This window comes from Loxodonta africana, chromosome 12 (genome assembly GCF_030014295.1).
Source record: "Loxodonta africana isolate mLoxAfr1 chromosome 12, mLoxAfr1.hap2, whole genome shotgun sequence".
NCBI classification, from domain to species: domain Eukaryota; kingdom Metazoa; phylum Chordata; class Mammalia; order Proboscidea; family Elephantidae; genus Loxodonta; species Loxodonta africana.
In genome coordinates this window covers 89,876,967-89,890,196 of record NC_087353.1, presented here as the reverse complement: position 1 = coordinate 89,890,196, position 13,230 = coordinate 89,876,967, and the positions used below count along the sequence as shown (strand labels likewise).

At 47.9% G+C, this 13,230-nt stretch overlaps 1 protein-coding gene across 9 annotated transcripts in view; it reads right to left on the bottom strand.

The window, feature by feature from the left end:
* CUX1 (cut like homeobox 1) overlaps positions 1 to 13,230 on the bottom strand; it is a 458,571-nt gene that overhangs the window by 33,675 nt on the left and 411,666 nt on the right. For 6 of the 9 annotated variants that reach the window (XM_064295901.1, XM_064295900.1, XM_064295899.1 and 3 more), the window contains 2 exons: positions 8,997 to 9,185; positions 1,579 to 1,843 (listed from right to left, as the gene is read on the bottom strand). The exons of the other annotated variants lie outside the window; for them this stretch is intronic. In XM_064295901.1, the coding sequence (XP_064151971.1) occupies positions 1,579 to 1,843; positions 8,997 to 9,185 (454 nt within the window). The remainder of the gene's footprint in view (positions 1 to 1,578; positions 1,844 to 8,996; positions 9,186 to 13,230) is intronic. 9 annotated transcript variants of the gene reach the window in all.

Here is a 13,230-nt window from a genome sequence, read left to right as displayed (position 1 = left end):
GCATTAAAATGGACCTAACTTGTAGGAGGCTTGAAAGCACATATTTGAATGCACCTCTGTGTCTAGAAAGTGAAAATGGGACTGCACAACACATGGCAAGGAGAGGTCCGGGGAACTTCTGTCCACATGTCCTTTCATTCTCCTTCACTTCACTTGGTGTGTGGTGGGGGAGAGCTTCATTACTGCTTCTGAAGTTTTCTTCCGTGTATGGGGAGCTCGATCATTGTGTCTCCTGGCTTGCCTGTGTCTCTGTTTTTACCTGATTGTAAATTTGGGACAAATAAGCTGGTTGTGCTCAGCTTATCGACTTTCTTTCTCCTGGGGCCAGTGCTATCAAGTTGGATAAATCTGCCTGGTTCTAGGGTGCAGGTAGCAGGTCCATTTGGCACTTACATTAAGTGGTATCTGTTGACTTAGCCTTTCTCAGCGATAAAGGTATTATTTAGTGCCTATCTAATATTTTAGAAAATTTCCAATTTATTCAGAACCTGGGTGGTTTATTGGGCCCCATTCAGAAACCCTAACAGAACCTATTAGAGAGAAGCAGGACCCAGTTGGGGACAGAACTCTTCTGCTAGTCCCTGACTGTCTATGATTGAACACTGCCTGCCACTGGTTTCAGGTGAGTACCCGTGAAGGCTCCAAGTACACAGGCTACACAGGTGTACTTGCCAACCTGGGACAGCCAGGAGCACCTACCTCCCCCAGTTTTATTGAGCCCTACAGAAAATGATGCTCTGATGAGAACTGGCAATCGAGCTGGCCACTTAAAAGGCATTAAGCAGGAATTTCTATCAGGCCACTGGGAATTCTTGGTTTCTACCAGTAGGGAGTCTTGATTATAGCTATGAGCAGCAATTCATTATCCTTCAGTGATTTCCAGTATCTGCTCCAAACACTTTACCCCTTGTCCACCCTGACCTACTAGGAGAGCACCGGGCCCTTTGCACCAGCGAGTTTTCCAATTTTTCATTCGTAAAATGAAGATACTATTATATTCCTTACATAGTTGTGAGGATCAAGTGATATAATGTTGGTCAAAATACTTAGCTCAGTGTCTGGAGATCTAGTAGACCTTCAATAACTCTTTGTTAGCTCATGAATTGTACCAAAAGAAAGAACTTTACCAAACTACTTAATTTACTTATACAGCTAAGCAAACTAATATGGAAACCAGTACTATAAAAGACCCTGAGAAAGCATCAAAAAGTCGCTCAGAGATAAACGTTCACTGCTATGGACCATGGACGCCTACACTCTCCCTTATTCAATGACATAGCTGAGAGGTGGTGGTTTTTTTCTGGTCATGGCAGAAGTAGACTGTCTCCAACTATGTGATGCTGATTAGAAGAGACTTGGCCTACATCTCTGGAGTTAAAAACTTAAAAGGAAAAGACACGGGAAACTTGCCAAGCGACCAAACGCCAAGTTCTCAGCCCCAGTGTGCCATGGCCAAGCAGCCAGAACATCATTCCGGTGGCACTGGATGGCCATGCTCGAGTACGGACCAGCCTCTTCCCAGGGCTGCGTGGGCTCACTCTCAGAGCCACTGTTTACTGGGCGATGGCAGGGCCGTACCTGTAATTGTGGAACCAGTTGATGACGGTGCTGGTTTTCAAGTTGAGCTGGGTGGCAAGTTCTTCGATGGTTTTTGGTGACGGGTATGGCTTTTGCTGATATGCCCGTTTCAGAGCTTCTTTCTCTTCAGGGGCCAGCACCACTCGGGGCTTCTTCAGCTGGTGCTGGGGCTGGGGGCTGGCGCCCTGGCTGTAGTCGATGCCAACGGAGGGGGACTCACAGGGCTGGCTGTCACTGACTGAGCTGTGCCGTCGCTTCATGTAGGCTGGGGAGGAAGAGGAGGCAGACTGAGATGTAAGGCCCAGAGTGAAAGAGCCCATACCAGCCCGACCCCCACTAGCATGACCGTGCGCCGTCAGCTTTTAATTTCTGTTGTGTAGGTTTTGGCAGCTGGTTGTTCTGCCCTGCTCTTCCCAAGAGCGTCTCAAAACTCTTGGACTAGAACCATTCTATCACCCAACACACATTCACTGAGGGTCTGCTTCGTTGTAACATGAGGTCCTTGTCTGTCCTGGCAGAACTAAGAGTTTATTGGGGACACAGAGAAGTGGACAGATAGACGGCCACAGTAGAATGGGATATGGGAGGTAAGCACGGGGTACCATGGAGGACACAGAGGGAGATTACTCAACTCTGCCTGGGAAGAGGTCAGGGGAGGCTTCCCAGAGGAAAGGATGTTTAAACGGAATCTTGAAGGACAGGAAAGGATAAGCCAGAACAAATAGGGACTGAGGTAGAAGATGCAAGAAGCTGTTGTAGAAAACAGTATGTGCAAAGATGCAGAGGCACAAAACAGCATGGGTAAAGTATGTGTATGTACACCTGTGTGTGTGTATGTCCGTGCGCCTGCAAGGGGGTGGTGGTGGTAGGAGAAGTTGTAGGAGATGAAGCTGGAGAGGTGGGCAGAGCCAGGGTAGGCCAAAAGTTTGCACCTGACCTTGAAGGTAATGAGGAGAACGGAAATATTTTAATCAAGGCAATGCTATAATCAGATACGTGTTTTTGATGACTGCACTAGTCATCAAAAAGGATTGGAAGGAAGGGTCCTCATAGGAAGTACAAATGATAAATATTTGAACTTAGCTAATAATAATGGAATGAGCCCTGGTGGCTCAGTGGTTAAGAGCTTGGCTGCTAGCCAAAAGGAAGGCTGTTCGAACTAACCAGCTGCTCCAGGGGAGAAAGATGTGACAATCTGCTTCCATTAAGATGACATCCTTGGAAATCCTATGAGGCAATTCCACTCTTACAGGGTTGCTGTGAGTTGGAATCGACTCCATGGCACACAACAACAACAGTAGTGGGGCTGGGGAAAAGCAGATGGCTTTTGCAGATGCTAAGGGATAGAAGGAAACCCTGGTGGCATAGTGGTTAAGTGCTACGGTCGCTTACCAAAGGGTCAGCAGTTCAAATCCGCCAGGTGCTCCTGGGAAACTCTATTGGGCAGTTCTACTCTGTCCTATAGGGTCACTATGAGTCGGAATTGACTTGATGGCACTGGGTTTGGTTTTTGGTTTTTTGGAAGAGATGGAAGTGATGGGATTTTGGTGACTGATTAAATGAGACTGAAGGAGAGGGGAGCCAAGGATGACTCTCTGGAGACCTGGGAGAAGAGGTGGGTGCTGGTGTCTTTGGGTTGGGCACCACGGAAGAAGCAGATTAAAGAAGGAAGATGATGGATCAGTCTTGGACTATGTGTTGATGTGAGGGGTCTCTGGGCCACCCATATCAAGATGTCCAGGTGAGAGTTGGATATAGGTTTTTAGCTCAAAAGAATAGACTGGACTAGAGAGAGGAACCTGGGAAGCATTAGAATAGAAAGTGTAGTTAACAATGTAGATGGGAAAGAGATAGAAAAGAGCCAAGAATGGGACCCTGGAAAACACCAACATGTAGAGGATGCTCATAGGAAGAACCCCTGAAGTATAGAAAGAGACAGAATGAAAACCAGGAGACGATGGCATTATAGAGGAGGAGTGAATCTCAAGGAGGAGGGGGTGGTCAACAGTGTCAAATGCTGCAGAAAGGGAAGTTTGGCGAAGACCAGGAATGTCCTTCGGACTTAGTGATGGGATTATTGGTAACCTTGGTGAGCAGACACAGTGGAGTCATGGGAGCAGAAAACAGACGGAAGTGGGTTGAACAGTTAATGGGATATGAGGAACTGAAGGCTGGGAGTATAAATTACTATTTTAAGAAGCCTAACTAAAAGAAAAGCAAGAGACAGGGTGGCTTCTGATGGGAAATCCAGGGTTGAGGATGGGTTTTTAAAGATGAAAGAGAGCTGAGAATGCTTCTAAGCTGAGGGGAGAGAGATGACAGAAAGAGAGTTGGACATACAGGTGAAAGAGAGGATAGTCACTGGAAGGGCATGAGGTTGGGTCCTGGACACAGGTGGTAGGAGATAGCAGGGAGGGAGGACATGTAGGTAGTATACACACAGGTTCATAGGGACTGAGGTGGGGAAGGCTGATGGCCTTTGTTTTCTTTATGAAGTACAAAGGTAGGCAGAAAGGTGACTTGATGAGAATGTGAAAGAGGCGATGGGAAAGAAATCTTGGGGGTTGGGGGATAGTATGAAATTGTGGTGGGGGATGGAGGAGAGGAATGGCTAAGGATGTGAGAAAGAAGCACAGAAGATCCCACTGAGGTTGAAGACTATAAGCCTGAGGTGGCACCAACCCACGTAGTTATGGGACATTCTCTAGCAGGACCCAGAAGCCAAAGAGGATAGTGGAGAAAACTGGCAGGAGCACTAACCCAAGACTGGGGGAAGAGGAATGGAAAAACATTCTTCATATCATAGAGATATGAGCATATTGGCCAGAGAGTACTGAAGGGATGGGCCATGGCGTCTAGGATGCCTGGGAAAGGAAATAAGGCAGCAGAGGGCAAACTGATGGGGGAAGCACGGGACGGTACATCAAGCGCCTGAAGGCCATCTTGGTTTAAAGGATGGGAAGGTGGAATGTGAAGAGAAAGATGATGAGAAGGCAGTTTGTGGCCAGTGAATAAGGTACATGGGTTTAGAGTTTGAGATGCAGAGTAGTTCTGGGTGATAATGAGATTTGGGGAAGAGCCAGGGGTTGAGAAGGCTAAAGAACTTGCGGCCTGGGTGTTAGACAGGTCAGATAGGTCTTCCACAGGGGCGGTAAATCCCCCCGGGCATATGGAGGAAGGCTACGATCCTGTGCCAGAGTCTTGACAGAAAGTAGAGAATGAGCAGAGGCTGGCAGATGATGGATATAAGCGGGGGACTTAAAGCAAAGCCTGCCTAAACAGACTTCAAAGGAAGCAGGGGTGCAACCCAAGAGTGGAGGAGAAGTGGCTGGAGATGATGGTGCAGGAGGAGAGATGGCAGGTGGCAAAAAGGCTGGGGATGTGGGGACGTAGGGGAGCACCTGTACTGTTAGTCTGTCTTTACTGTGGAATGGTGGGTTAAGAGGAGGCTGAGATTAGGCCCAAAGATGCAATATGTGGTGACTGTCACTTGGGGATGTGTTACTGAGTGGACCGTAAAGGGGCCATGATTTCTGGATTATATGTTCTGGAATGTTATTTGTGCTTCATCTATTCCTCCCTGTTTCTACACATTATTAATTACCAACTATACTTCAAGTTAAAACCATTCTGACTTCTTTAGCAGATGACTCATCTATACGGATCTTTCTAGTGAACTAGTTTGGAATACAGCCTGAAAAGTCTTTAAAAGTTCTTACAACTGATAGAAGATGAGAAATAATATTTAATTCAAGTGGCATATCATAGTGAACCAAAAACCAAACCCATTGCCGTTGAGTCGATTCCGACTCATAGCAACCCTATGTAACAGAGAACTGCCCCATAGGGTTTGAAAGGAGCGCCTGGTGGACTCGAACGGCTGACCTTCTTGGTTAGCAGTGGTAGCTCTTAACCACTATACCACCAGGGTTTCCATGCCATAGCAGAGTGGCAGTAACCATCATCGACAGCAGCAACCACTGACATTTACAGTTTAATCCTCAAAGTCACGCTGTGGGGGAAGTACCATTATGGTCCCTGTTTGCAGGTGAAGAAATGGAAGCTTACAGAGGTTAAAGGATTTGCCTGAGGTCACAGAGCAGGTGACAGAACTGAGATCTGACCTAAGGCTGTTGGGGCAGTGCTGCCTGTCCCACCATACCACGTGGTGTGGCAGTGTCCCTGCCCTGCCACGCTGTAGCAGGCGAGCAGGCACCCGAGGCAGTGTCCCCAGGACCCTCAGCATTTCAAAGGCAGTGCTGGAATTCCGGTCTCAAGGAAATGACAGAGAGAGGACTAGAGAGTGTCAGGGTCCATCTGTAAGCACGTAGGAGCCGAGCCCACTGAGCCTGCAGAGCCTGTGTGGGGTGCGCGTGAGGGAGGCTGTGTGAACAGGTGGTTCAAGGGCCATCTCATGAAGGGGACAGAAAGGCAGAAGACAGACCAGGGTAGAGAAAGAAGGTTTATGAGGAAAAAAGAAATAAGGAGAGGAATAAAAGATTAGACCTAAAAGGAGGAGAAAAAAAGCTTATGGAAGAGAAAGAAGCATGGCCTCCCTATCAATCATGTGGCCTGGATTACAAATTATTTCAATATTTTTAAAGGAACAGAAATTATTTGAGTAATGACCATTTATTGAGCACTTACATGTGCTGGTTGTTATACTAGGCATATTCTTTCTACTCCTTACCACCTGATAAAGTCAGCATTATTACCCTCATTTTACAGATACTACAGAAAGGTCCTTAACAAACTTGCCATAGGAAACAATTGGGAAGGTAAATTTCCCCTAAAGAAAATGCATATGACCTCCTCAAAGGTCAGAAAGAAGTGAGCTGGACTGTGGTGGTGATTCTCTCCAGTGCCCACCCTGGGGCTGAGGGATCAACAGTAGCTGATGGTAACCACAGACACTGAGGAATTACTTGGGTTGTGGTCACCCACTGCCCCATCTGGCAGGTCAGGTGCCTGGGTCTCCCACAGGGGTGAGTGAAGACTCCTCTGCCCTACGTGTGCAGGGAAGATGTATGTGTAGAGGGAAGACAGTGGGGCCACAGCTGCTGCTAGGGCTCTTGGGATGTTACCAAGGGCCTGTATCCCGCTGCAACAGTAACTCTTTTGTAACACAAGATGGCGCCCACAGCCCATGCAGAAGGAAGAGCAGAGGCCAGGGAGGCCCCTGAAGATCCATGTGCGGTGGGCTAAGGTCCTTTCCTCCTGGCCCAGGATGAGAGACACACCAGGGTGGTAAAATGAGGACTCTCTTCCCTCCTGATTGCTGAAGCAACAGGAGGCTCGTCAGGAAGTGGCCTCCAAAGGGGCTGGCCATGGTGTTCAGAACTACTGGCCCTGAACAGGGAGGGGGCAGCGAGTAGCCTCGCCATGCTTAAGGTGGCTGTGGGGTGGTACCTTTTGACAGACTGTAGAAAGCTTTAAAATTGCTTGTGTGAGTACTGACAATCATTGAAACTCAGTGACGGACAGACGTATTGAGTTTGTGATAGTGTGCTCTCTACTCTTGGTATAGGTTTGAATCTCCCGTAATAAAAAGTTAAAATTAACTTTTTTTCTTGGGTGATGTGGTATCACGCCTCTGGAGCTGGAAGTGCTGCCTGGCTGTGCCTGTGTCAAAGCCTTGGGCCACTTTCCTGGGGGCAGGCTAGAGCCCTCAGTGGCCAGAAGGCCATACCTGAGCACGTCACCAGCAGGCCAGCAGTGCCCTCAGTTCCCAGAGTGGCAGACTCTAAGTACAAGGCGGCAGAACACATACTTAAGAGTTCCAGCTGTAACGCCAGACAACCCTGAGTCTGAATTCCTGCCCCCTGCTTAAACCAGCTGTTGAAATTAGGTATGTTTTATAACTGTCTGCTCCTCATGTTTATAGGATAATGACATCTATACTCTATGGAGCTGTGTGGACTACATGAAGTCTCAGCACAGTGCCTGGCAAAGAGGAAGTGCTCGATAAATGGAAGTCTTTATTACTATAAAAGGGCCCAGTCCCACGGAGTTCCTGGGGGAGGCAGCTACAGAGACATCTCGCTCCCTCCCAGAGCTCCAGCCCTTTCCCTGGTTGGGTGAGAACAGTAATGTGCAGCTGGAGTCAACAGCAGAGTCCCCTCGTGAGTTAAGACAATACTGGCCTGGCTCCCCATTCCCCACATGCTCTGGGGATGGGGCCAGGCAGAGCCCCACGGCTGCTTGTGACGTCCACTCTTAGTTAAGATCAGCTGATTAAGGAGGGCGCTCACAGCTGCTTACAGCCGGTCCAGCAGCTGGGTCCAATATCTACATTTAAGGTATTCAAATTCAGCCACCTCATGAGCACACTGCACTATTAGTGACCCGAGGACTGTGTGCCCCTCAGGGACGGATTACTCAATATGCAAGGTATGCATGGGCTTACTTTTGCTTACTTACTAATCTGTAGTGCACAATTTCACCTGTCTTTCACCACATCTTTGACCACATGTGACCACATCTTTGACCACATGTGACCACAATTTCACCTGTCTTTCACCACATCTTTGACCACATGTGAAATTGTGCACTACAGATTAGTAAGTAAACACAATTAAGCTGGTGCATACCTTGCTTACTGGTTAATCCACCCCTGGTGTCCCTCTAAGGGGTGGACTAATGGGGCCGGTACTTGGGGCTGCAAACCACAAGACAAAGTAGGTCTTACTTTCCACCAGGAAGGTACACTCCCCTTTACTGTTGTCCTGTATTGTGGCCTACAGGGTACAAAAAGGCTGCTCAGCAACAGTTGCTTTGAATGCATTTGGAGACAATACCGGCCCCTCTCTCTCTAGGGAGGCTGTGTCCCTTCAGGGTACAAAGTAAGAGCAAAAGAGAACTCTGTTCTGGCAGAAATTTGCCCTGCCATTTTCTAGGTTGGGTAGCCCTAACGGAAGCACCTAGGCCTTCTGAACCCCAGCTTCCTTATCTATAAAATGGATTTACTAATTATCACTGAAGTAAAATAATATAGGAAAGCTTCTGGCGCATGGTACATACTCAATCAATAGATGTTTTAACACCCCACCGACCCAACAACAAGACAAAAACTACGAACCACCACCCACCAAGTGCTGTGCAGCTCTCCTTGGCGGCCTTACTCTCCTCAGAGGAGGAAAAGGGGGAAAGGGACTGACGGGCAACTGTGAGAAATTATTAAAGCGCCCCCTCACCCCTGCCAAATGCTCAAACTCTTTGGCTTCAGGCTGCTGGGTAGACGGAGCCGCCAATTTCCAGTCCCCTTGGGTACTCGTCCTTGGTGACGGTAAAAACTCCTGTCTCCCTGACAGTGCCCTGGCCCGGTCAGTGTGCCCAGTGAGCTCCATGGGAAAGACTGAAGAGAAACGGCCTGTCTATACGTGAGAAAGCAATTCGCCAGGGCGGAGGGCAGGAGTTACCTTTCTTCTCCATCCGTTTCATGTCCATCAGCTTTTCCACGTTGTTAGGGTCATTCAGCCACAGCTGCATCCGGACAAAGGGCTCCCGTCCTTTCAGGCTGAGCTTGTGCCAGGGTTTTGGGCGAGCAAGGAGGTCAGAGACAGAGCCTTGGGTGAGCCCTAAGATGGTCTCCCCAAATAGGCGCTGGCCTAGAGGAAAGAAAATCACCGAGAGAGGTCATCGCTGAGATCCAGGGATCTGGTAGGACAAGTGTACAACATCAAGGTCCAAATCAGACACAGGCTTGCAGGCTCAGAGTCTGGCCAGCTGGGTCCTGGCTCGGAGCAACGGCTCCGAGTTGGCCGACTGCTCACAGACTCCACCAGTGACCGAGTTGGTATTGCATTCCGCTCGTACACAACAAACGTTTCTCTCCAAAAAGCCTTGAGGTTTCCAGATGAACTGAGGCCTGGATGACACCTGTGGCACTTATCAGAGGTAGCTAAATCCCGAGACCCAGGCTCAGGAGGCCGAGCAGCCCACTGGGAGACCACTCTTTTCTGACCTGCAATCAGAGGGCCTGCCGCACTGCCTCAATCACAATCAGCGAGGTGATCAGTCTCGCTGAGAAAGCAGGGCACCTGACCCAGGGTCCTGGCAGGGAAGAGGAGGAAAGCTCCTCAGCTCTACGTTTTTGAAAAGCAGGCCATTTCTAAATCCACAGTCTGCTCCCGCGGCCACAGCGGCCTTTGCTGGCTGTGACTCAAAGGGGATCAAACCCCCTTCCTGGCGGGTGAGCGGCCTGCCTCTCAGGTTCTGCCTCTCAGGTCCTCAGAGGGCGGCGCCTCTGGAGAGCGCAGCAGCCTTCCGATTCCAATGGTTTTCAGAGGCTTAAAAAGAACTTCCACTTCTCTGAGAGCCGTTCAGCTGTGGACCACTTTTAAAGGTACACATGAGAACTCGCCACAACCTGAAGGTCCCAGCAGGGGAAGGTAAATGCACAGCGTTTCTTAGCTGGAAATGAAGACTGTGTTCCAAGCGTGTGTGTTCCGAGGCCAGTGTTTGGTCCCATAAAGCATACAGACCATGGACACCCAGGTCAGGGAACACCTCTTCCCTCCCCCCTCAGCATGGTGACCGGCTTACTCCCCCTGCGGCTCACTTCCTCCATCTGTGAAATGGAAACACCTTCGCCTGTGCTCACAGGGTAGCCACGGAAGGAAATTAGTTAGCGCTGCCCTGTAAGGGCGGGCCCCCAGTGAAAACTTACTGCATGATAAGGTTCGAGTCTGAGAAAGTAATTAGTTTTGCACTAGTTATATTAACTTAAAGATAAATTTACTGATTTTGGTCAACCCATTGCTTCTCTGCTTTTCAAACTCTTAGTTTGGCCTGTAGATGCCCCAAGTCCTTTGCAATTTTTTGTTGTGGCTGTCTTAAAATAATTTTACTTTTTTTTTAAATTGTGCTTTAGGTGAAAGTTTACAGAGCAAATTAGTATCTCACGAAACATTAATACACAAATTGTTTTGTGACATTGGTTGCCAACCCTGCGATGTGTCAACACTCTACCCCCCTTCTTGACCTCAGGTTCCCCATTTCCATTCGTTCAGTTTTCCTGTCCCTTCCTGCCTTCTTGTCTTTGCCCATTTGGTCTCATACACTGTTGAACGTGTGTGATTTTTTTATAGGCCAGTCTAATCTTTGGCTGAAGGGTAAACTATAGGAGTGACTTCAGCACTGGGTCTAAAGGGTATTCGGTGTCTGGGGGCCATATTCTTGGGGTTTCTCCAGTCTCTGTCAGACCCGTAAGACTGGTCTTTTTTTGGTGAGTTTGAATTTTATTCTACATTTTTCTCCCACTCTGTCTGGGACCTTCTATTATGATCCCTGTTAGAGCAGTCAGTGGTGGTAGCCGGGCACCATCTAGTTGTTTTGGACTCAGTCTGGTGGAGGCTGTGGTAGTTCTGATTCAGAATTTTACCTATTTCTAATCTGACATATTCACCCAAACCCAGTGCCATCGAGTCGATTAGGACTCATAGCGACACTATAGGACAGATCAGAACTGCCCCATGGAGTTTCCAGGGAGTGCCTGGTGGATTTGAACTGCCATTCCTTTGGTTAGCAGCCCATAGCACTTAACTACTATGCCACCAGGGTTTCCAGCCTGACAAATTAATCTCCTTGTATTTTAAGGAGCTTTCTACGTCCAGGAAAGCAATATACACGAACAGTTAATTATTTGCTGGGCCACCCAGGTGTACTGGACAACTATTTGTATGACTTGTAGACGAGTCACAGCAGCGGTTCTTAATCTTTTTTGGATCACAGATCCCTTTGGGAACCTGAAGAAAGCTACAGATCCTTACCTGATACGATGTACATGTACACAACATTCTGCCTACCATTCCAGGGGGTTACCTATGAACACCACCAGATCCCAGGTCAAGGGTTAAGATGACGCTTGGGTCTTGACCCATGAAAATCTTTGCTGCCTAATTCAGCTCTACCCTGGCCCCTCTGTGTTCATGACTCCACTAAGACCTCAGTAGGGGAGGGAGTTACTTTCCCTGAGTAGCCAAGACCAGTTCGGGCAACCATGAAGACTGCTTCTGATCTCCAACCCAGGCTGCTGCTGCTACTGAGCTGTTCTAGAAGCTCCTGCTCAAAGAGGAGGGCGTTGTCTGTCTGGGATGAAAAGGGTCACCCTAAGATCACTCTGTTTACGCTTCCCAGCATTTGAAAATGAGTTCCTTCGGCCACTGGGGTGTACCTAACAGCAGCTGCCCACTTCATCTGAAACTTCATCACTGATGGAGAAACGACAGAAATACCAGGGAGGCGACTGCAATATCCACAGTCTTATAACTACGATCTTACAACTCATCAGTGTTCTAAAATGAGAGCTTTTTTCTGAGGCCTTTCAACTTTTATACGAAATGAATCTCTTACAGGGAGCAAACAGCAATAATATATTGGGCCTGCTTCCTCGGACTTGTGACAAAACTGTGAAGTAGGGGATGACTCAAGTCTAGGAAGCTGTGTACATTTCAATAACTGATCAACATAAGGGACTGTTAAGGATTGAACTGTGTGTTGTACCCCCAAAATATATGTTGTAAATCCTAACTTCTATGCTGAAGGTTATAATCTCATTTTGGAATGGGTTTTCTTTGTTACGTTAATGAGACAGGATTAGTGTAGGGTGTGTCCTGAGTCGATCTCTTTTGAGATATAAAAGAGATTAAGTGCAAACTAGCAAGCAGAGATGGGGAAGAGAGATGCCAGGCCACATGAAGATCACCCAGGAGCAGAAGCTCAAAAGAGACAAGGACTGTTCTCCAGAGCCAACACAGAGAGAAAAACTTCCCCTAGAGTTGGTGCCCTGAATTCGGACTTATAGCTTCCTAAACTGTGAGAAAATAAATTTGTTTGTTAAAGTCACCCACCGGTAGTATTTCTGTTATAGCAGCACCGGGACTTCACAAATTTTTCAATCGATAGCTAAATTTTTATTTTTATGAATTGACTTTAATTAAAAAAAACTCTCGATCGATACTACTTTCTCTCTTGTTCTGCTCTGTGTAATGATTTGCAGAGACAGAGGGGTAGAAGGCCTTGACCAGACAAGCTGGTCTAGTCCTCAGGCCGTCAGATCATTAAGCAAACTGTACGGGAACTCGGCTCACTGCTATTCTCTTCTTTTCCTCTCCCCTGGGAAAAAGAAGGAGACACACTAGGTCCCTCCTAAAAGCACTGAACAGATTCCGATCACTCTTTGGGGCTGTCCTAACATGCACTGCAGAGGAGAATGGTTCCCCTCTAATTGACTTTTACACCCAGGAAATAAGAAAGACATAACTATTCGGGGGGATGGTTGTTTCCATTTTCTGGAGGCCTAAGCCAGGAGAAACATGTCTGGCCAAGGCTACGCTGCAGGAACACAGTAGTTTAAAAATGACTAAACATAAACTTTCACCTAAAACATGATAAAAATTAAAAAAGAAAAAAAAAATGACTAAATACACTATCATTCTTAAGCCACACCAACTGACGGGGAGGGAGACATGGAGCCCGCAGGGACAGCCTTCTCAGCCAGAGCCCCCGGGAGGCTGTAGCACATGCTGGGCAAATGGGAGGGCTGACAAACTCCGTTCTCCAGGGCCTGCCTCATCTGAGGGGCAGGCCTGGGGCATGGAGACAGCTTCAGGAGAAGCAGGGACAACAACAATAATAGATTACCGATGGCCA